At 38.5% G+C, this 25,406-nt stretch overlaps 1 protein-coding gene across 3 annotated transcripts in view; it reads right to left on the reverse strand.

Moving 5' to 3' along the window:
• Positions 1 to 25,406, reverse strand: part of PDS5B (PDS5 cohesin associated factor B) — a 114,979-nt gene that overhangs the window by 58,145 nt on the left and 31,428 nt on the right. For all 3 annotated transcript variants that reach the window (XM_044441621.1, XM_044441622.1, XM_044441623.1), the window contains exons 2-8: positions 22,953 to 23,076; positions 20,263 to 20,466; positions 9,921 to 10,007; positions 9,618 to 9,715; positions 7,828 to 7,954; positions 3,325 to 3,405; positions 363 to 503 (exon numbers count right to left, since the gene is read on the reverse strand). In XM_044441621.1, the coding sequence (XP_044297556.1) occupies positions 363 to 503; positions 3,325 to 3,405; positions 7,828 to 7,954; positions 9,618 to 9,715; positions 9,921 to 10,007; positions 20,263 to 20,466; positions 22,953 to 23,060 (846 nt within the window). In that variant the 5' untranslated portion in view covers positions 23,061 to 23,076. The remainder of the gene's footprint in view (positions 1 to 362; positions 504 to 3,324; positions 3,406 to 7,827; positions 7,955 to 9,617; positions 9,716 to 9,920; positions 10,008 to 20,262; positions 20,467 to 22,952; positions 23,077 to 25,406) is intronic.

Here is a 25,406-nt window from a genome sequence, read left to right on the forward strand (position 1 = left end):
ATGTTCACTGATAGAATGGAAAATAGTAACCTCTCACCATGCCCAGCAACAAATTTAACCCTTTAACACATGAAAACAATCTCCAAGCAAACAAGCCACTGCCTTGTGTGCCTGCCCGCCCCACCTCTCCTCCCCACGCATGCACCTGTGTGCGCACCTCCCCTCCCCTCGCTGCACACCCTGCCCCCGCCTCAGCACGCATGCCCACATGCGCCAACTCCAGCCCAGCCCACGCGCACCACTGGTACCACCTTTCTGGCCCGCACCCAGCACTGGCACCTTTCAACTGGCCCCCTGGTTAAAAAGTTTGAGGACCCCTGCTTTAACAAATCAGAATTTGACAAACCTGGTGTAACACTTACCTTAAGCTTGAATTCAAGCTGTGGCAAAACTGAGAGTAAAAGATGGCTATCAATATTGTATAGCTCCAAAATTAAGTCAAAAACGTGCTCTGAGAGATCACTGATAGAAGTTTTTCCTAACATAAGCACTTGATTAAAGAACTGTAAAACAAACAAAATACATCAACAGCCAAATACACACAAGGTTTTAGTCTCTCTTAGCAATTGTATAAATTTATTTTGGGGAAATACAGAATACAGATTATATCAAAATGTCCAGAAAATCACACACACACACAAATCCATAACCTTTGAACTGCAAAAATAATTTTCTTGGTCATGCTTTGAATGCTTGAGGAAGCAAAATTAATAACTTCTTTTCAACTTTAGGTTAGTTCTCCATATTTATAAAATTACATTATTTGACAACTCTCAGTGAAACTTCATCAATTTTCATAAGATAGTCTACTAACCCACAATTCTCGAAAAACTGCTGCTGCCTAAGATATTGGTTAACTCAACTAAATTAACTGTAGGAAACATTAACATAACACTGAATATGTGTAGAGCAGGACCCCCATATCTGTGAGGATAGGTTCAAAGCCCCCCTGCAGATGCCTGAAACCACAGATAATAGTGATTGCTTTATACTGTACATATACATTTCTTTTTTCTTAATTCCACAGATAGCCACGTCAGCATATTTTTTTCTTTCCCTATTAAATTGAAAATTTTCACTTAAAGAAACATTTTACAACTTCTCTTTCAGACCAAGGTCGACTGTGGTTAAGTGACAAAGTGGTAACTGAAGCAACAGATATGCGGGTTGTCCTGTACTTTGAAAATTCCCTCTGGTTTCAATTCGACTTCCTTCCAAGCAATTTTTAAGTCCATAACCAACTATGCATCATTTAAAGTAGAGGGGCCAGCTTCCAAACATCTAGAAATAATATTGTATTTAGCTTCTTTTTCAATCCAGGATTTTATTTACCGGGTAAAGTAAATAAATAAAATCTTGTAGTAATAACAAAATAGGAACACTAGTATAAGTTATTTCCTGCTTATAATATTTTTGTGAGTCTATCCTTAAACAGGAAAAAATAGTGTTGCTATCAAACTACTTTCCTGCTTTGGAATACAAGCCATGGTTATTTGTATTGCCTGCTGAAGTAAAAAAATAGGACCCAAGAGTTGTTTCCTAGCTCAAATTGTAACCCAAGCCAACTATAACACTTTATAACCCACCCACTTACTAGGACAATATTCCAGTGGAAGAAGCACAGAGAGCCCTTGTTTTGTAGGTGTTAAACACTGCGAAGGCTACATACGAGACATGTATGCAGGCACCCTGTAAGCTATAAAATATAGCACATCTTTGGAAAATGATGCTTACAAACTCCCATGTGCCTGGAATGCTGCTCAAGTAGTATTCTGGGAGCTACCAGGAAGGGAAGTCTCCAGTCTTCTCACTGCTACTAGCTCCTTAGTAAGTGGGATGCTGGGAAATGTGGGTTCCATGCCAAATAAGCATAGTACAGAATCCAAATTACAAGGCAGAGAAGTCTGCCCACCAAGACTGAGTGATATTTTTGCATTGCTCATCTCCATACACACATTTTTACATGGACAAACATAATATGGATTTATTCCACCCCAATCTGTGTTTATTCTAATCTAATGCATATTTACTTGAACATGTATCATTTAGTTCAACAGGATTTACTCCCAACTAAGCATATACAGTATTTCAAGTCTTTGAATTAGATTCAGACTTAGACAAGCTTAGAGTGGAGTAGAGGTGGGCAATATTTTCGGGTCTGTGGACACCTTTGGAAATTAGAGAAATTATTCTAAGCACTAACACGAAGTAGTTGTTATGGGAGACAATGAATGACTAACCAACTTTGAAGGCTGAGTGCAAGACACAGACAGGGTCTGAGTCCCAATACACTAAATAATTCCTTTGAGATCACAATTTATTCATTCATTAGATTTATATCCCACTTTTTTCTTATGAACTCAAAGCAACTTACACCATTCTCGCTCTCAATCTTATCCCCTCAACAACCTTGTGAGGTAGGTCAGTCTGTGCCTGGCCCAGAGTCACCTAGTTGGCTCTATTGCCAAACAAGGCCTAGACACCAGGTAACCTGACTTCCAGTCTTGACCACTGCACCACACTGGCTCTCAACAGTTCCAAATTACACATTTCTTGTTTCAGTTCTATTTCTTGATGACTGAGTGTACAGCACTAGAAAGCACTAGCCTGTAGTCATCCACCATCTTCATTTCCCAGTAATTTGTCTGAGCCCAGAGGCATTAATGGAAAACAAAAATGGGAGCAGCTGTTCTGAAGTGTTCTCAGCTATCTGTAACAAAATGTTAGTTTTAAAAAGTAAGGAGACAGGGGACCTTAGTGAAAACCAAGAAAACTTCCTGGGGACATCATGGCCACCCACTGTGTACTCCTGTAATGTGCCCATTAGGATAAATGGGACTTATATTACTAATTAATAATTTGTTCCATAGATTTCATGAGGTCTACTGTAGGCATAACAGTTTCAATCTAACTGTATGTTCATAAACTGAAGGACCTGTGTCACTAAAAAAAAAGGATAGGCAGTGGTTGATACCTATCTCAAACCAGCAATGTAGCAAGTCACCTAATGCACCCACCAATTGATATAATTAGCATCTGTTTCTTTGGTTAATGCATAATGCTCTGGCAAAATAAGAGTGCAGTCAGCTGTGCACAGGGAGTGTTTTAATATGAGAGGAACATTCAAAAATCAAATATGAAATATAAAGCTATCTGTTATCTTAAAACATACCTCCCCCTCCCCAATGCTCAGTAATCATTAAGTTATACCATTCAGCACACATGCCTGGCTGAGGAATGCTGGAAGTTGCAGAACTATCTTCTGTATAAACACGCATGGGACTGTGCCCTTCATCTGCACACGTAGTTTAAATTCTCACTTACATTAGTAATGTAGGGCTCAATAGCTTGAGCTGTTCTCTTCAATAATGCCTTTGCCAGGTCATATGCTTGCTTGTTTAAGTTCTGGAAGATATATTTACGACAGGTAATGCTGTAAGAGTATGCTTGATATTTGACTGCTACTACTAAGCAAATCAAAGTAACTATTTTTCTCAAACTCTCAGAAATCAGGATTGATAAATAGTGCTTACAATACTAAAGCTACAAATATTGCAAAAATACTACAGCATAATATAGAAAAACAACAATACACATTACTTGTCAATACTGAGTTCAACTTTCAAAGCTCAAACAGAGGGCATGATTCAGGTAGTAATCCCACATATATTTATCTGAACTCAATGGAACTTACTTCTAAGAAGACATATATAAACTTTGGTTTCTGTTGCCTTCCATCTCACAATCTAGCAATTTAACTGATATTAAACTATATTAGTGCACATAATTTTTGCCTATTACTTTAACCAACTGAAGTCCCATCTCCCCTAAAAACCTGCATCTGAGAGTTGGAAACAGAATTATATTCGACAAAGAAGATAGCAGCAGATAGGAAAGATCCATTAAAATTAGGTACACTACTTAAAATGTGTAGAAGGCTTTTTGCTAAGACAAAGCCACTATGAGGTAAAAGTTATAATCTTTAAAAATGACCTTCTATTAAGCAGATTTATTTAAACACTGCTTTTGTATTTATATTTTTAAATGGAGTAAAATATCTGACTTCTGTGGCTAAAACATCATAGACAAAAAATAACTTATACATTTTATTTATTATTTTAAGCATCCTGTTGGATCCAGGGACTTTTCATAAGTGTGAGGACCCAGGATCATCTAGCGATCCCATATGAACAATCATTTATTCCTATTTCACGCTTCCCCTCCTTCCTAAGTTCTACAAAGTACTTGACTTCAAATTTAATTCTAAAATTAAATAACCTAACAGCATAGTCATTTACTTACCACCTCATTGAGAAATGCCATTTCGCACAATAACTACCAGACCTTGCTTATGGGAAGGCTGTGGATACTTAGAGCTAAATAAAAACTTGCTTTAGATTTCAGAGAATGTGGGCTTACATAGTTTCATTGCATATGTACAGATAGAACCTAACAGAAATTTGTCTCATCTCCAAATACACATAATTCGGCAGAGTGCATGGGCTGCATGTCCAGAGATTATTAGGTTGCATAGTTGTATTTAATTGCAAGCCAATATTTAGTTGTTATAGCAACGTTAGTAGGTATTCTTGAACATGAAACAAGAAGATCAAAATAGGACACATTATTTAAATCAGTCTTTTTCTTTGTGATTTAAATTGTGAATTAACTTAATGTATCTTGTGAAAAGTCTTATTAAATTCAGTTTCAAACTATTTTTGTACAACAGCTAGACCCTAATAGGGCTAAATAGAAAATATTTTTATGAAAATTCTAAGATGTAATAGCTTGGATTCAGCATCTACCTTCCATTGATGAAACTGCTTTCCTCACAAAAGATACCTCCATCAGATTTTTCAGGAGGAACAGCTGTGAGGAAGGGAAGTTCACGTGAACCAGCCTAGTTGAATGTGCCTAAATCTAGTTCCAACCCAATGTTGCCAAATAAAACTAATGTAAATTATCATTATCCCTATTAAAATGTATATGCTTCCTACAGAGGTATCAAAGCAGAAACATAAAACAGATCATCAAAACATCCAGTATAATAATAAAAGAACAAAATAGTAAAAATGCTGTAAAACTGCACTCTCTACTGCGTGCTACAGAACACAACCACTGTACATCAAAACTATAGGGGCCTGTCTAATGCTTTATCATTCTAGGGGTGATAGCTGGAACTCTAAGTATTCCGCTATTAGTGCTACAGATCTCAGGAGCATGGAGTATCCTCAGAAGTGTTTCCTTAGATGATTGGAGAGAACAAACAGGAAGGGACACAGAGGGATCCTTGTCCCAAATTGTTTAGACCCCTGGCAGCCAGAGTTCTTTTAGCATCCCCAGTTAGCAGCCTTGTGCTGCATTTTGCCCGAGGTTAGTCCACAGAACACATTACAATCATTCAATCTTGGGATTATCAGTGGCTGAATCTGATGTACGCGTATTTCTAGTGTCTTCTAAATTGTAGCAGCTCCTTGCATCCATAATATCAGAAGAAGCTTTGCAGAAGTCCATCTGCAGCTTGCAAAAACTAACATGAAACTGTATATACACAGCCAAGTCATGAAGTACATACTACAAATATTGGAAGAACAAAGGCCACTAATAAAATCTAAACAAAATGTACAACAAGGCTCCCACGTACTGCAACCCTCCAAAATGTGCTACTCATAGCATCCCTGATTAGCTGTTCAAAATTCAACACTGTGGCTTCCTTTTTGGATTTGATCCATATGATCTGGCCTTCCTTGTCTTCTTCGGTCTTTCATAGTATGATTGTCTTCTACAGTGAGTTTTGCCTTCTCATGAGGTGCCTCAGTTTTCTCATTTTTGCTTCCAGGGAAAGGTCTGGTTTGATTTGATCCACTTTGTCTTTGCAAAGTTTTTGTCCGACACCATGTTTCAAATGCATCAATTTTCTTCTTGTCAGCTTTCTTCATTTTCCAGCTTTCACACCCATACATACTGCTCAGGAATACAATGTTGTGAATGATCCTGGTCTTGATCTCCAGTAAAACATCCTTAAATTTGAAATTTCCTTTTCTAGTTTCTTTACTGCTTCCCTTTCAAGTCTCAGTCTTTTTCAAATTTCTTAGCTGCAGGCTTTCTTTGAATTTATGATGGTGCCAAGGTATACAAAATCTTTCTCAATTCTGATTTCTTCATTGTTGACAGCAACATTATGTAATGTTTCTGCAGTCATGATTTTTGTTTTCTTAATATTCAGTTACAGTCCTGCTTTTGCACTTTCTTCTTGTACTTTCATCAAAGGTCATCTCAAGTCATTGCTGCTTTCTGCCAGTAAAATGGTATCATCTGCACATCTTAAATTATTAATGTCTCTTGCACCAATTTTCACTCCTTCCTTTGATCCTAGTCCAGCTTTCCTTATACAGTGGTACCTTGGCTCATGAACTTAATCCGTTCCATGACACTGGTTGTGACCCAAATTGGTTGTGACCCAAGTCAAATTTCCCAACAAGATTCAATGTAAATAAGGTTAATCTGTTCTGGCCCCTCCAAATGTGGTTGTGAGCCAGTTTTTGGTTGTGACCCAAGGCAAATTTCCCCATAAGGTTCAATGTAAATGAGGTTTATCTGTTCTGTAACTATTTTTTTAATCAGAAATTTTGAAACAAGTGACAAAGAACAACAAAATAACAAAGTACTGTACAGTACAATGGAGAACAATAACTTAGGTGTGGGGGGGGAGATAATTGTTTTGTGGGAGAGTCCCCCTTCATAAGGACATTGGGGAGATCTCTTTCAGGGGTTTCCTTTCTTCTGTGTCTCTTAGCTGCAGGGTCAATTTTGGTGAAAAATCTGTCTACAGTCACTTGTTTTTTCCTGCGCTGCATAACCCTCTGGAAATGAGAGACCACATTATTGTTCATCAGATTCAACACTCTGTTCATTACATTTATGTTGGGGTGGTGCTTCTCAAAGAAATCCTGGCATGGATGTGCTCCTGCAGGAAAGGTGGGCGCAATCTCGGCCATCTCCCCCCACCCCCGAACCAGCATGATCGTGGCCATCTCTCCCCCCACCCCACCCCGAGTGGGGAGATGGCCAGGATCGCAGTTGCGTTTGTGCAGGGAAGACGTACGTGATCACAGGCACGCTCCTGCAGGAAAGATGGGCGTGACACAGCACAGCCGTGATCACACATGTTCCTTGCACAAAAGCGACTGCGATCATGGCCACCTTCCCACTCGGGGTGGGGGGGGTGGGGAGACAGCTGCGATCTTGGTCGCCACCCAAAGCGGGAGTTCGTGACCCAAGTCAACATTTTCATTAAATTTTTGTTCATGACCCAAGGCATTCGTGAGCCAAGGTGTTCATGAGCCAAGGTACCACTGTAATATGTGCTGCATACAGATAAAAATACAGCTTTGTCTAATGCCTTACAAATTATTATTTTGAAGGATGGCCATCCAACTCCTACTCTGCACAGTTGGTTTTCCTTCCTTCTTCTCCCCACTCTTTCAACCACTGCCACAGAAGTGACCCAGCTGTTTTTACATCTTTTAGAAATGAAGGGCTGCTTCTTAATACAGAAGAGGGCATAGCCCAGTGATAGCCTGTATTAAATTCAGGAAAACATTGAGCTGAAAGTTCCTCTGCTTCTTACCTTAGATAGCTGATATTTCTCCGAGTAGTAGGGGTAGAGGATAGTAATCTTAACTAGCATCACAATTTTAACTGAGAACCAAACCCTGGGTTATAAAATCATGTATAAAATGTATTTTAAATATAACATTGCCAAATGCATACCTCATTTAACATTTAATACAATGTTTTGAATTTTTAAAAAACATTAATGCTTACCTTGTGTGCAGGTACCAGGTTAACTAAAACTGTATCCAAAAGCTCCTGAGACACTGTATCACCTTCACAAATGATAGAGCTCATCAAATCTACCATGTGCATATGAACCTTTTGGTTATGACCATTGCTGAAATTAAGAGGAACAGCTTTTCAGCTCAGCAACTCAATGTCATTTATATGTTTGTTTGTTTGTTTATATATTTATAAAAAATGTATTATACTGAAATCCAGTGTGGCATTGTATTTAGTGTTGAATTGAGGACCTGGGAGATCCAGGTTCTAGTCCCCATTTGGCCATGAAGCTCACTGGGTGACTTCAGACAACTCACTCACTCTAAGTTCAACCTACGTAACTGGGTTGTGCTGTGAGGATAAAACAGAGTTTTGTAAGCTGCCTTGGGTTCCTCACAAGAGGAAAAAATAATAATAAAAACACAGAAAATCTAAACAACAAAAATTTGAGGAATTATTTCTACCAGACGAAACACACAAACCTAAATGTAAAAAAAATGTAAAAACAATTGAAAAGTTTGCTTTAAAATGCCTGACCAAACAAAACGGTTTTCAGGAATTCCTGTTATGTCTGTTTCTAGCTATGCTGCTGTACTGTATTAGTTTCAATATGGATTTTGGCTTCTATTTTTTTCATGTTTACTGTATGCTACCCAGAGAGGTTTTAACTGTAGGGCATCTAAGAAAACTTTAGAAATACATAAAAATGGTTTTTGGAGGAGTATGTCTCAGTTCTTTGGAACTGTCATTCTCTAATGCTCTGTCTCAATATAAAATCAGTGCAGATTTTATTTTTCACAACTCTACAATTAGAGTTCTCCATCAGCTCCACTGGCTCCCGATTGAAGTCCGGGCCCAATTCAAGTTGTTGGTTATGACCTATAAAGCCCTAAATGGCTTGGGACCTGGATATCTAAAGGAACGCTTGCGCCCATATATGCCCTCCCACCCCTTGAGATCAGCAACAGATGCCCTTCTTCGGGAACTCTCTGTGAATATTAGGAGGATGAGTACCCGGAGGAGGGCTTTCTCTGCGCTGGCACCCCATCTATGGAATGCGCTCCCCAGAGAGCTCTGCCTGGCGCCATCGTTATTTGTTTTTCAGCACCAGGCTAAGACCTTTTTATTTAAAACTTATTTTAATTGTTAAATTATTTGAATTAATAGGATTTTAAATTTTTAGCTGAAAATGCACCGGGGGTTTTTAAACAATTTTTTAAAAATTGTTATATTGTTATTATTTATGTATTTATGTATCCTTTGTGAGCCGTCCTGAGGCTTTGTTGCGATGGGGGCGGCATAGAAATGTTTTTAATAAATAAATAAGGTCAAAGGCTTAAATATGTGCCCTTAAACATAGGGGATGCATAAAGAAAAGTGGCAGAGGTGAAGTCAAGGAAACTAGGCTAGAATGTAAATGTGGAGAACGAACTTGTTTGACACTTTTCATGATTTTTTATGAACAACATAACACTGTCAACTATGATTTCAAGGATTCTATGAATGTGCTTCTCTGTATGCAAGACTATTTAAACTAAAACATTCAATAATTTCCATAAAAAACTAAACATCTGCATTCTTGGTGATTAGACTGCAATCCTATACACACTAATCTAACACAAATCATTTTTCCTTTAACCAAATATATGGGATTATTAGGCAGCTGGACACTTTAAAGAGATGCTGATCCCTAATAATCAGATGGGGGAGTGTTCAGCCCTATCTTCATAAAAATGTGGATAAACCTTCAAATGTAGATTTAAAGATAACATACTCACTTGATTACAGAAAACAATGTTCTGTAAAGTTGTGTAAATATTTCATTGCTATCCTCTAATTCAAAGCATATGTTGTAAGATTTGACCCATGCAATGTTCTGTATAGGAGGAGAAGACAAAACTAAAGTTAAGTGCCTCTTAATTAAAAGAAGTAAAACAAAGGAGACAAAGACTGATGCACAGACACAGGAGAACAGAAACATGTTTCTGACTGTCATGAAATGCTATTGGTGTTTTATAATAAGTGAACCCTTTGATCATTTATAGCAAGATAAATATTAACTGTAAACAGTTTAAGCTTACCTCTAGTAAATAAAAATATCTATTGAACTGTGGGCTTTTTGTGTCTTCCAATCCTTTCAACTGTCTTGTTATGAACATAAATATATCCTACAAAGGAAACAGTATATAATATGTTATGTGAAGTAAATTACTAATGGTAAAATCATTCACTTCAACTGAAAAAAAAAGCATTTCTCTAGGGACTAGTGAACTCATAACATGTTTTAACTAACCTCTTGTTCTCACAATCAAAGTCTGAAGCACATGAAAAGACAGAAAATGTTAGGAACATTAATCAGATTTTTGCAGCACTGATTTTCACTTTATTTTATTTTGAAATAATAGTAGATTCCTAATTGTCTGAGATGACTGCAGATGGTTTAGATATAAGGAACCCCTGATCATTTCTGAAAAGCTAATTATTTTTCTTTCCTCCTTACAACAATAAACCTACATCCATACCACAAAACCAGGCTACTTATGTTTTTAGTTCCGCACACACATATACAAATTATGAATATGTGAAAAATGCAACAATGGCATTTTTGCAACATGAACATTCATCAAGGTCAGTCTTTATTGGTGCTAATTTCTCCCAGTGGAGGAACATGAACAGTGAAGGACCAATGCTTTCCAACTTAGTCATAAACAATTTGCTATATGGAGTGGGAAGTGAACTGGCCAAGTTTGTTGATGACACCAAATGATTTAGTGTGTCAAAAAGGATAGTGAGAAGCTCCAAAGATCTTTGCAGACTGGAAGAATGGGCATCAAAATGGCAAATGAGGTTCAATGTAGGCAAGTATAAAGTAATGCAGGTTAAGGCAAAAAAAATCCTTACTTCAAGTATAAACCAATGGGATCTGAGTTGTGAATGAGCTAATGGTAAGTCATGAAAAGTGTCTTGAAGTTCTGGTAAACAATGCAATGAAAATGTTGACCCAATGTGCAGCTACTGTGAAAAAGGCAAACTCAATGCTAGGCATGGGGCGGGGATGGACACTAGTATCATATTCCACTAGGGTGCAACCGCACTTAGAATAATATGTCCAGTTCTGGTCATTTCACCTGAAGGATATAGTAGATATACACTAGAAAAAAGAGCAGAAAAAAGTAACTGAACTAAGAGGCTGGAGCAACTCCCCTGTGAAGAATAGTTCTAGCAGTTGAGACTATTTTGTTTAGTAATAAGATAAGTAAGGGGAAATATGATAGATGCCAACAGAATTATATGTGATGTGGAAAAAGTGGAGAGGGAGACATGTTTTTATCTTTCCTATAATACTAGAATGTAGGGCCATCCCATGAAGTTGACTGGTAAAGAATTTAGGACAGATAAACAGAAATACTCCTTCGCACAATGCATAATTAAACGATGGATTTCACTACTATGAGATGTAGTGATGGCCACCGAGTTGGTTATTAGTGGGTTGGACAGATTAACAGAATAAGCTATCAGTAGCTAATAGTCTATTAATATGTTCCCTGCAGTATCAGAGGAAGTGTGCCAATGTACAGGAGAACTTGGGAGGAGGGTGTTGTTGCATTCATATCCTGCTTGTGGGATCTTGTAGGCAATTGGTTTACCACTGTGTGGACAGAATGCTAAACTGAACTGACCACTGGTCTGACCCAGCACAGCTCTTCTTCTGTTCTTAACATTTTTAATTACACTACTCTCAAGTTTAGGAATCTAGAAAAGCATCTGTTTCTTTAACAGACTTAGATCTGACAAAGAATAGAATTTCATAAAAAAGTAATTACACAAATCAGAATCAAATCAAGCAGTACATTAACAAAAATCAAGGCAATGATGCCTAACCCCCATTCAATTTAACTTAGTTCTGTAAATTTAATTGAACAGTTAAGCAGGTGCTGCAGCCACCTTCAGTTCATAATAAATTTTAAAATACTCATTGATTGTCATCTGTCCAACCATAATAGAAACCAATCAAGAGGACTGCTGTTGAGGCAGAAATTAAAAGTCTGTTATTGTATCTTAAAATACTATCAGTACATCTTTTTCAAAAAGTCAAATGTCATCTAATCATGTTAATAATTATTGGTCACCAAAACAGCCCTGGGAATTTCAAGTATGCATTCTAGGAAGGTGTGGCCTGTCTGACAATTTAATAACGTCATTTCAATGCTCATTAACTAAGCTAGGAGTAATACATTCACCTTGTATTCTTTTTTGGAAGTAGTTTAGAAAGCTAATTTAGCTGAAAAGGTGTCTAATACTGCTATAAGACTGCATAAGCACTAACATAATTCTGTGATGGCAACAAGGTGTTAAAGAAATCATGGGTATCACTGATACATTCAAACATGATCACTCAATTAACACTTTTTAACTTATTTAATATATACCCAAGGATAATTAGGATGGCTTATGAGAATAACAATGCAATGTGTTGATCAGTCTGTAGAAAACCAAATGAGAACATTCTCATAATTCTCTTAAGCAATGCATACAATCCCTGCTTTAACAAAAAATTCTGCTTAAATAAACATTGTCCAGATGCAGCCACCAGGTGGCTTTCTGCCTGAAACAAATTTCTCCACCCATGTACATTCCGATGTGCAAAACAGACCAATACAATGTAAGTGACTAAAAATGAGAAAGCAAGTAGAATGGAATATTTCCCTAAGAGTGAAATATACTGGGTTAGCCATAGTTAAGAAAGGATAAATTAATTCATGGATTGCAATAGTCAAGGTTGCTGTGAATAAAAGCTGTCAGATTTGCAGACACATTAGAAATACAAGGTATTTATAAATAAAAAAATACAAGGTATACAGGAACAATATGCTTCTGCATCACTTCAAAGATGTTTATTACCCATTAACCTCCTTTTTTGTCTTGACATAGCACTATAGATTTTTGAGATTCAGAAGGATACTAATTTCACATCCTCCAAAATGACTGAAGAAATCTGTTCCTACCCTTCTTATATTAATTATTATATTCCTATTGTCAACATGAGAACTGTCTCCCCCAAGGCATAGGCACTTGAGAGAGTTTGCTGGAAACTATCTCTTGAAAAACTATCCTGTACTCCATCAGGAAAGTGAAAGTAATTAAAGAACTGTTGGAAAAGGAGACAAGAATTCCAACTGTTGGGAAGAAGCCTTTCAAAACAATTTGTCTAAAATTAATTGGACTAAAATCATTTCATGTTCTCATTGCTACAAATATTTTTGAAAATCCATATTCATGAAAACATTTAATTTCCACAAAGACAAATATGGACAATCTCATAGAAAGGAAGAGCAAAAAAATGTAATTTCTTTTAATTTTGACATATACAAAGAAACATCAAACACTTTCAGACTACAAAGAACCCTGGTTTGACAGAATTGCCCTTAGCAAAACCTTTAAGTAAACTTACACAGCTGTCAGAGTTGGACGCTGCATTCAGCTCATGCCAGTGAAGCCATGCCTGTTGCATTCTTATACACACCCCTTGACATGGAGCACCCCAACAGCTCCATGAATGACCAGTCTGTCCATTCCATTTGCCTGAAGAGGGCAACATATAACTGTCTCTCAGCCCACTAATCACCTGTATTTCCACATTGCATGGCCTATAAAACTCTGTGCTGATTGTGGAAGTCTACCCTAATGACTGAAGATGCTACTGCAGCTTCCACCATGCAGGCATGTTTACATTTATTTCTAGGCTGCCTTTCAGATGTGTTTTTAAAACGAAATAACCTTCAAGTGCACATTCCCAGTGACTCCTTAGCATGCATTCCAGGTTTCATGGGTAGCTAGGTTTTGCAGTCTTAGACGAACTAATAATGTACAGACACACATCCTCTTTTATTACAGACAGAACAACAGCATCAGCATCAACAACAACAACATCCATTTCTATACTGCCCATATCCAAAGCTCTGGGTGGTTCACAACATTTTTAAAGTCACCCATCCAGATTTCAACCAGATCCAACTCTGCTTAGCTTCCAAGATTAGGCAGAATCAGGCATTTTGGGTGATAATTTACCTAAAGTATGAGATTCCGCATAAATAAAATGCACTCTAAATATCAACAGAGAGACACACAAAGGATGACTATGAACAAGTGCTTTTACAAGTGCTTAGTTTTCAGTTCAAATCAAATAGAGATCAAATTGCCAACATATGCTGGATCATGGAGAAAGCTAGGGAGTTCCAGAAAAACATCTACTTCTGCTTCATTGACTATGCTAAAGCCTTTCATTGTGTGGATCACAACAAACTGTGGCAAGTTCTTAAAGAGATGGGAGTACCAGACCATCTTATATGTTTCTTGAGAAACCTTTATGCGGGTCAAGAAGCAACAGTGAGAACTGGACACGAAACCACTGATTGGTTCAAAACTAAGAAAGGAGTTCAGCAAGGCTATATACTGTTGCCCTGCCTATTTAACTTATATGCAGAGCACATAATGAGAAAGATGGGGCTAGATGAATCACCAGTTGGAATTAAGATTGCTGGGAGAAATATCAACAACCTCAGATATGCAGATGATAGCACTCTCATGGCAGAAAGTAAAGGGGAACTAAAGAGCCTCTTGATGCGGGTGAAGGAAGAGAGTGCAAAAGTTGGCTTGAAACTCAACATTAAGAAAACTAAGATTATGGCATCCGGTCCTCTCACTTTCTGGCAAACAGATGGGGAAGAAATGGAGGTAGTGACAGATTTTATTTTCCTGGGCTCCAAGATAACTGCAGACAGGGATTGTAGCCAAGAAATTAAAAGAGGCTTGTTCCTGGGGAGGAAAGCAATGGCAAATCTAGACAGCATACTAAAAAGCAGAAACATCACCTTGCCAACAAAAGTGCGTATAGACAAGGCTATGGTTTTCCCAGTTGCAATGTATGGCTGTGAAAGCTGGACCATAAGGAAGGCTGAGCACCGAGGAATTGAGGCCTTTGAATTGTGGTGCTGGCGGAGACTCCTGTGAGTCCCTTGGACTGCAAGGCAATCAAACTGGTCAGTGCTAGAGGAGATCAACCCTGACTGCTCTTTAGAAGGCCAGATACCGAAGATGAAACTCAAATACTTTGGCCACCTAATGAGAAGGAAGGACTCCCTGGAGAAGAGCCTAATGCTGGGAACAATAGATGGCAAAAGAAGGGGCCGGCAGAGAATGAGGTGGCTTGATGGAGTCACTGAAGCAGTTGGTGTGAGTTTGAGTGGACTCCGGGGGATGGTGGAGGACAGGAAGGCCTGGAGGAATATTGTCCATGGGTTCGCGATGGGTCAGACACGACTTCACAACTAACAACAACAACAAAGTTTTCTGTTCCCTAGCCTTTCTGAGTTCAACTAGCCTTTCTGAGTTAATAATTCTTAGATACCAATTCAGAATCAATTTACTTCAAACCAATGTTTTGTATAGCTTAACCCAACCTGGTTCACTAATCCTTTATCAGCATCAGACAGGAATCTTAAACCATGGGCTTAAGACAGTTTGTGAATCTTGTCTTGTAGTTAGAGAAATTTCATGTTATATGTGAAGTTCAATATCTTAACACTGTTGCATTATTCTGTCCTTGCTGTATACCTAACTATAGATATGTGAAAGAAAAGTGTGAAAATGAAAGCATTCACATAGCCAAGAGGTTCTCACTAGTGTTTTACAGATTTCACACTCCCTTTCTGTCTTCTTTCCCTGCCTATTTCTCTTTTGTCAAACCTTCCTACTCCAGCCCAGCTTTGCAGCCTTCTCAACTAGAGGAGAAGTAATCTCAGTGTCTACACTTACTTTAGGGTAAGGCTTCCAGCCCAACATTTAAAGTTCAATAAGCTAGAGAAAAATGTACTTTTTAAAAGAGAATTAGAAAACATCTGAAAATGGAATTGCAGCTTATAGTGCTGCATTTCTACACAGTATTAAAGCATGAAAATAAGCTACAGCTAGCCTTGGGCTACCACTGTTCCCTCCATCATACCCACTCTTCCTTCAAAGTGGCTGCAAGCAGACTGGTAGATTCCACACCCCTTTCAAGTGAACTGAACTTCAGTATGTTATCTAAACCCTAAATTAAAATACATTTACATTTTTCCTTTAAAAATCCATGTTGTACTATGGCTTCAAAATGTTTGGATATTATGTCGTTCTAAAAATCATATAGTTACACTGAGCAAGCCATACCTATAATCTAACAGATGTAACTGACACCTATTCTTCCACTTGCTCATCAATAAGGCTTTAGTATTTTTTTAACCTATGTCTAAAGAAGATGTGGCTATAGATGGCATCAGACAAGTTCTCACTAGGGTGAGAGTCTGGGTTGATTTTAAGGATGTTGAGTGCTGACCAGTTCTGTTTAAGTGATCTGGGATGGGAGGAGGGGTAGGACAAATCATCTGCAATACCATGTGGGGAGGGTGGGTGCTCTTCTGAAGCTCTAAGCAAGTTTCTCAAGTAACAGGTGGAAGGAAAAAGCTAACTAAAAGCCTGAAAGCCTTTTGTCTGAATAGTGAGGGAAAGGAGAACAGCTGTGGAACTGTATTCTGCTCAGAAGTATGTACACTGAAGACCTCTGAGAAGAACATTAATTTTCCCTCTCCTGTTTCTGAAGCAGAACAAGAGTAAAGTAAGTGCTGATGTCTTGTGAAACCCTGAATACTGCAAAAGGCTTTTGCATAGCAGAGTACCCAGAGAAAAGTGGATAACAAACATATATTAAAGCAACAGAAAGCAAAGTTTGAACATTGGTGAGCTGGATCCTGACTTGTTTAGCACATTGTGGTTACTTTTTTGTTCAAACTGAGCTACATAGTAACATATATCACTCCCCCAAATTTAGCTACATGTGAAAATAATACAGCTAGATTTTCAGAAGTGGCATAATTTGGGGAGAGGAAAAGTATAGTTTACTTTTCAGGCAGGCAAGCAGGCTGAGCAATCAAAACTTGAATATGTACTAATCTACCACATTTAAATTGCCCTAGGGTTACAATTTTTCTGATACAGACCTCAAAGAGTCAGAAACCTACAGTCAGATTTGGTGAATAGAAAGATGTTTTTATAGTCAGCTTCCTTAGAGAAAGAATATAGGACAATGCAGCTTTAAAAAACAAATTTCAGCCATAATGTAAACAAGCTTAAAAAACTCAAGTCTAAAGTTCAGCTCACTAAGAGATTCAAACTACACTGTTGGTATAGTTTATTATGCTACCAAGTTGTCTCTGATTTATGTTGACTCTACAAATGAAAACTTTCCAAAATGTCAATCTATAACAGCCCTGTTCAGCTCTTGTAAATTCCAAGCTGTAGCTTCCTTTATGGAGTCAATGTATTTGACGTTTGGTCTTCCTTTTCTCCTTCTGTCCACAACTTTCCCTAGCATGATGCTCAACCCCAGGGAGTTTTACCTTCTCAAATCTATACCGTAACAGGGAAGAAAATCAGAAGCCTCTCTTCAGTCTACATCTGCTCAACTCCAGCCTCAGAGTAATCAATAGAGAGACAGTTTCTTTAAAACCATGGACTGAGTTCACATCATATGGTATGCCCCTGACCAATAAGCAGAGGGTGGCTTGTTATGTATGATTACATGATGGTTTATTCAGGGAGGCTTATAGGCTACCCCAACAAGTCATGGCTTCGGGTTTAGTAGTCACCCCTGGGCTTGCCATGTCATCAAAACCCAGACTGTCATGTGTGACCACAGTGGCAAGATGCCAGAGCATGCACAAGCAGGCTATAGCTTTGAAGGGAATTCAAGTTCAGACAGTAAAGACAAAATTGTGGAATCTCATGGGAGTTGATAATCGAGGCTGATGAGTGTTCCAGTCTACCAATTCCAAAACAGGCTGTAGAGTTGGGGACTAGGTTGGTCTCACAGCCAGAATTAAGTTTGTCTGACAGGGAGGTCCCTCCCCCTGAAGAGGTGATGCCAGTCGCTAGGTGACAACATAGGCAGGAAATTCAGGTAACAGAGAAACAGAAAAAACGCAGGAGGGTTTGGTTTCACAGCACCCTGCCTGCTGGGATGTACAGGCAGAGGGGCTAAAAAGAAGTAATGGACTGAGAGGCATTAGAACTCAACACTTTACTCTGGGTGAACTCAGAGATGTACAATACTAAAGTCTTGTGAAAAGAAATTTGGGAATACCATGCTTATTTGGAAGAACACAGCCTACAACATAGACAACATCACAAGTCCAGGGGTAGCCCAAACAACTATAGAGCTGCTTGGCAAGAACAGCAATAACCCTTTGCCCCTCTAGCCAAGAGGTACTTCAGGCGGCTGTCAGTTTCCCCCCACCTCGCTGTTGCCCAGGGTGGCAGCAGTATAGGGCAGAAAAAGCCGTGATCAGCTTGCCTGACTCACAAGTCAACCAAGCTGATCATGACTGCCCCTGTTAAGCACTGCTGGTGGGCTTACAATCCACCCTGACAGGCCAAGGATTGTTGTACTGTTTAGCAATCAGCCCTGGGATTGCTATGTTATCTAAACCTGTATGACTCAACAAGCTTAAGTCCAACCTCTAGTCAGCAGGTACTGGGCAAGCACCTCTAAAATCTGTTCCCAAAGTGTCGAAACAGCAATTCAGTGTAGCTTTCAGAAGTTTTCCCATCATCTCACCATGACTTGGGATACAACCAGCTCAACTGACTAGCAAATCAGTCCAGCAAATTGTGGCTGCCCCTGTCAGGCATTGCTGCCACCAAAGTATGGCTTGCCCTCACTCCCATCCAGAGCTGCAAGTGCTCACCAGCGGCAACACTGGATGGGAACAGTGTGTTCTGTTTGACCTACTCCAGAGTAAGCTAAGGAGGTCAACTCAGCTCCTCCATCCAGTGCCACTGCTGAGACACCTGATGGCTGCAGTTCAATGAGAATATGTTACCTCTGCTAGGACCAGCAGTGGCATCTTACAAGGATGTGAGCTGTGGTAAGGACTGTCAGTGGTTCCTAGTCTCTGACCATCCACCCCCACTGACAAGCTGCAGTGGATAGAGGGGAGCCTTGGTGCTTTCACAGTGTTCCATGAGATGGGGGAGGGGAGGAGGCAGGAGAAGCACAGTGCATCCTACTCATGATGCACCTAGGTAGCTTCTAAGCCAGGCTGTAGCAGTCTGGTTTAGCATGTCATGTGGGTCCACCAACTGTCTTCATAATTTTACAAAACAGATTTATTCTAGGTTTATTTCCTGGATAATCTATTTTAGATTTATAATGATGGCTGCAGCCTAATTTTTAAAATGTTATTCACTTAATTATCCAAATCAAAGTTGACTAGCCTATTGGTGAAATTTGTCTATATTTGCAAATTGTAATATTGTGATTCAGAAGCAAAAACTATACTTTCTTTTTATAGGCATTATCTTAAAAGATGCTTTTTTCCATGTGTGTGTTGGGGTGGATAATCTTTCAAGATCATGTTTGCTTTCTGTGGTCCAGACTTCACCACGGACCACAGGAACCAGATAAGCTAGAATTCATAAAACATGTTTGGAGATCCAATACTCCCAGCTATACCCCATTTCAAGAGACATGACTGACAGAGTGTCTGACAGTAAAATACAAATCACAAGTCTAAATTGAGAATTTCCAACAGAAAGCAAACTATGAGCCTGAGGTAGAATGACAAAAAGATAAGCAACACTGCCAAATTCTCTCTTGCAATTGACTAAAAACCCGCTTTTCCATTATAACTGATGCTCATTTTCATTCATTACTGGAAGTGCTGTTTTTGTAGGAAACCAAACCGTAATTATTACAAGGAAGGCAAAACAAGAGTGAACAATGGCATTCCATACCACATTATTTATTTCAATCATGCACCACAAGTCTCAGGAAAAAGAATAAATTAAAGACAACATAACTGAGCAAGATGATAATGCTAAAAGCTGCAACTATAGATGTTGCTTGCTAACATTGGAATGTTTCATAATACAGAAACACACAACTATTTAAAATTCAGCATGGACCAAGTGATTTTCAGCTTCATGCAGTCTATGAAAAACAGCCAATCAAATGGCTTACTTTTAGAAGAAACAACTAAAAATATCACTATTCATACAGTGCATTACTGTTTCTGTCACACATAAAACTCTGAAAGCATGCAGAGTGTTATTTCTTATTCAGGTTTGTTTTGTAGTATTGCCTGTTAGGCAAGTTTAAGAAAAACTAACCATCTAGTGAACTGTGGCATTATTGTCAATAGCCTACACAAGCAGAGGTTTTATTTTTGCACCACACTGCTATACACTTAGAATCTACAGCTGATGAGGTTAGAAATTTGGATGAAGAACTGGAACTGCTACTCAGGCTACTTTTTTGTTTCTAGTTCTTTAGAAGTAAACATAAAATAGTATTATTACTCAGCCAGATTCAAGAAAGTCACATAGTCTTACCTTAAGTTTATCTGGTGAAGTGTATGGTGCTTCAGGAGCATATATTCTAAAGATATCAGCAAGACAACATGCTACGAGTAAGCGTACATCTTTATCAGGATGCTTAAGAAAAAAATCAGAAGCAAGATGTAAAGCAAGGTTTAGATATAGCTCCTTTTCTTCTTCAGAATCCTGGTCCATATCCATGAAGGTTTTTACAACCATCTGACAAAATAAAGTTCCAAGTTAAACAACATTCTCTAGATAAGACAGTGCATAGTAATCAGAAAGAAATCTGTTTTCTCTTTTAAATTATCAGTGCATATTTATTATTTTCCTGAAGTAAAAAAAGGAAAAGTCAGTTCTCATTAAAAAGCTCATACATTCATGTTTGTATGATATCTTCAGCTATAGATCAATTAATATTTGTACTATATTTTTGCCAACTGCAACTAAACTTGGAATGTCCAACAAAAATAATTTCTGTCCTCAAGAATGTATAGTCAAAATAAATCTGCATCTGAAGAATATTATGCTTGTTTATTTTTAAGGTGCCACAAGACCACAGTTTTTACTGAAGAAAACCAACACTGGTCTTCATCTCAATTCAAAATACAAAATACAAAAATATATTCAGTTATATGGTGGATTCATTATGTCATTTAGAAACCACAGGGGGTTTTTTTGTTTGTTTTAGAAGAAAACAACCAATTATTAACTTTTCTGAGCAGCTTTTTGCTTTAAATGTCTCACACATTTTTTTATAGTTACAAGGCAACCAATATCTTATAAAAAGCATCAAAAATGCTATAATTCACCAGCAACACAATTTGACTGTATATATTGTACCAAAAAAAAAATGCTACACATCACACCAGCAACCATGTTATTCACACGAGTAATTTTCAGTCAAGTCTAATCAAGAGATTATAATTACATTAAACCCTACAAGTCTAGCAATACTAACCTCAACTGATGATTTAGCTAACTACATATGGGAATCTAACACAGTACCAATTGGATAGTGGATTTTCTTCTCTGTACTGAGAATATAAGACAGGCATCTTGTGGAGGTTCCTAAAACTCTTTAACAGATAAAGTGGCATATATTTTTTCGAATAAATAGGATACACATTACTGGCATTACCCTTCCATTTTACTTTGATGTACTTCACCAAGACAACAGTGTTTCTGGTCGGTTTACATCAGAATTTATGCCATGAAATATGTTAGAGTTTCATGAATTTCACAATAATACTTTAAACTTTACCTATAAAAAGCTAAGCAATTCACAACAGCTTTTCTGTAAAAGGATATAACCAAGAACCACCAGTTCATTTAAATAAGATAAATCCTTTATACCCTCATTTGCAACTGTCCAAAAAGTAGATTTCATTGGACTTGTACTATGGTGAGAACAAGTGGAATTGGCAATGATGTTATATAACACGCTCCTGTTTTTGAACCTCCCAGCAGTTTTCCATTCCAGTATTCAATGTTCAGTGAGAATGACCAGTCCTCATTAGGCTGTTTTCTTTTGGAGTTATTCTCCCACTTAGGGTTTATTTTCCTGCCGTCAGCAAACCAGTTCCCTCTAAGCCTGCCACTACTTTTTGTGTGACTGGACAGCACTGTTCCGGTTATATCACAACCTGCACTTATAAGAGCTGAGTGCATTATCAGCACATGATATTTTCAAAAAAACTGTTAACTATTAGCCAAATTACCTAATTTTCTCAGATAACACTATATTATTTCACCAGTACTGTTAAGATGACAAATGCGTTCAGTTAGTTAATTTAAGTATTCCTTATTTAAAGGAGATGGGCCATTCTATCCAAGTCTTACTTTGAAGAGAGCATCTGCTATTGTAAAGAGATGGCTCTCCCCAGGTTTTCCACTAACACAATCTGCATTTCCATGTTAAGGTCAATCATTCCATAATGTTTAAAACAAGATCATTCTGTAAATAGCTACCCAAACAACCAATCATTCAGATGCTTTATAAAATTCAAATGTTTTAAGAAATACCCTATTATTTAAATTATCCATCACTTCCCTAAAAATCTATGCTTATTTCCGAACAGTTCCAATATTCAGTTAAACATTCGCATTTATAGATCTATCAACAAGGTACATAAGCCCTCCAAGAGTTTTCAGATTAAGATTTGCTAATGGGATAAACACAACAAATACTGAGATTTGCTCACATTGAACTTGCTTGATTGAACATACTACTATTCTATCTCTTCTTCCATCCCACCTTAAACATATTGAAAAATCATATATGCCTAGATTTGGGGGGGGGGCTTATTGGGTTTTCCCCCCTTTCTTTTTCTTCTTTTGGGGGGCGGGAATCTTATTACTGTCACAAACTTAAGTAGGGGAGGAAGGCCCAGGACTTTTCAAAAAGTCCACAAAGCTAAGTCATAAAAAACACTTTGCCCATTTTTGCAGCAAACTAACCACAATTCTTGATGGTATCTTTTCAGCATGCAACAAAAAAAAGTTCAGTTGGCAAATTACATTCATGGACATAGCCTTGGCAGCACAGTGTGACACAACTGAAATCTTCAACAATCCATACCCACCTGCAACCCTCATCTCAAAATGCTATTTTATGTGTAGACAGCAAGTAGGATAAACAAAAACACACTGTTGCTCAAAATGACTTTCGAAATATATAAACAAATAAATATATGGCCACTCACTTTTAATCGCCGAACCATCTCTTCTTTAGAAATTTTATCAGATATTTCTTTAACTCCTGGGGGATATGTAATTTTTCCATCATTGGCTCTTGTCTTTGAGTGAGCCATGATGCTGTTCTAAAACCTAGGACATAGAAACACTTAATTACTTATAGATATCTTACTTATCACACAGGTCTTGCGTGATAATTTAATACGTGTGTCCTATTTTATAGCAGGACATGGAAGACATAAATTCAATGGTTATATGCTAATTATACCACCCAAACCATGTTGTACCTATATATTGGTGATGCAATGGTACCAGATCTACCAGTTAGTGGTAAAACATCTATCTAGTTTTTCATTCAATAGCTAAACCTGCCCTCTAGAAAAGTTACAATAGAAGAGATGTAGTCAACCACAAGTTTACCATCTTAGATCAGTGTTTTGTCCCTCTAGCTTCTGCCATCTTTAAATACTAAAACGCCCAAAGATAGCATAGCACAGCATAGCTTGATAGATGATTATTATACCTATCGTTGAACATGCAAAGTGTGCAAAATACTACAATATACATATTGAATTATATGGTTTAGGAATGCCAGAAACTGAAAGCAAGCAAGACAAAACAGCATATAAATTATAACAAAGCTAAATGCATTCCCATGCCAAGAAAGAGAATGCTAGAAAATAAAGGTAGAGAAACAGTAGAAGTTAGCACACAGAAAAAACAAATTAAAGATCTATTAATTGTTGTTTTTTTATTTTATTTTTTTTTTAAACTCAGCCTATTCCTTAAGGAATTTCTGAATTCAAGAGGATTATACTTGAGTATTGTGCACCCACAGGACCACTACTTATCTCCTTGTGCCAAGTCAGCTGATGAGCCCTGCTGTTGCCTTCATGCAGCTGCATTAACTCTGTATCACCCTTCACAAACCACAAATGGCTGGAGAAGCAGCATGGCATGTAAAATACATTGCCCATGATGCCCAAGGCAAGAACCTGCACAACATTTAGGTCTCATATTATATAACACTGGGAGAATTAATGCAGAGTACATAAGGCCACTGTAAAGTAAACACGAAAACAATTCAGGCAAAACCTCCAAAGTACATGCGTGCATGTGCACATGTAGGGTACACACAAACCTCTTTTCAGCATTCCTTTGAGGTTTCTTTAAAACACACACAAAAAGAAAAAAGAAATTCTGAAGGCTGGTAAGATTTAACACATTACATTCTAGCAACAAGCTTTAATGAGATCTAGATTCAGAACCTCTTTTTTTTTTAAATCAAAGGTACTTAACATTTCTGTAATTTTATCAGAGGATTATCAGAGGCACTCTGCACCCCGGGACTAGAACTCATGAGAAGGCTTGGGAACCACTGCGAAACAGGACTGCTGAGTGTTACTTTAAGATCTGGTGCTGCAACCCCTGCCCCCCTCCCCACCCCCACCTTCCAGCTTTCCTCATGGCCCCAGCACAGTCCATCAGGGCTGAGAGCCAGCAACTGGCCTGACAATTCCAGCAGCCAACCCCAGCATAAAAGCAGGCCTACTGTTGGATGGCAGGCCACCACTGGCAGGCCACATCCTAGCAAGGACATCCCCAAAGGGGAGAGATGGCACATGGCACCCAGAGTTGCCACAAGGGTAAAGGTGCCTCTTCGGTTGTCCCTCACAACCTCCTGCCTTTGGGGGCTTATGTCTGGGGCCATGGCTGAGAAGGTGTCTATGGGGCCAAGTGGGGAGATGGTGGGGGGGCCTCAATTAGCATAGTGCTGGGTAAAGGGAGATATGGTGCTGGGAGGAGGATTGGCCAGTTAGGGGAACACAACTCAGACAACTAACAGGTATGCTGTGTTCCGGTCTTCCCTTGCCCATTAGTTTTGTTGTGCGCACGCACAGGGAAAAGCAGCCAGAAGGGCTGTTGATAGATTTGATGGAAACTGGAGTTCAGACAGTGAAAATGAAGCAGTTCTGGAATGTCAGCAAATGATAGTATCAGATCAAGGTCAGAGAATGTCTGCAGTTCAAGCATTGTTGCCCCCACTGGGTGGGGGTAGTGACCAACCATCCTGTGAGAAAAGATAGCCCAACAAGGAGAACTGGGGATGGAAAATGACGAGAGCTCCAGACTGCCAATGGGAGAATGGGAAGCAGGTTCAGGGTCTGCTCAGAGCATGCACCAAGAGCTTAGTCTGTCAAATGTAGAGGCCCCTTCTCCAGAGGACAGTTGCTAGGAAGCAACACAGGAGCGAGATTCAGTTGTCGGAGCTACAGGAGGGGTGGAGACAGGCAAGGAATGCCAGTGCCCCACCTCTGAGCATGTGATGGAGAAAGTCTCTTAAATGGGATGAAGATAAATGGGAGGGCTCAGAGAGGGTTCAACACTGGGTAAACTCAAAGATATTAGACAAAAGGATGTGTAACAATTAAGGACCGAGAAAAGGAACTCTGAAGCAGCAT

This window comes from Varanus komodoensis, unplaced genomic scaffold, assembly GCF_004798865.1.
Source record: "Varanus komodoensis strain SLA01 unplaced genomic scaffold, ASM479886v1 scaffold4, whole genome shotgun sequence".
In the NCBI taxonomy this organism is placed as follows: Eukaryota; Metazoa; Chordata; class Lepidosauria; order Squamata; family Varanidae; genus Varanus; species Varanus komodoensis.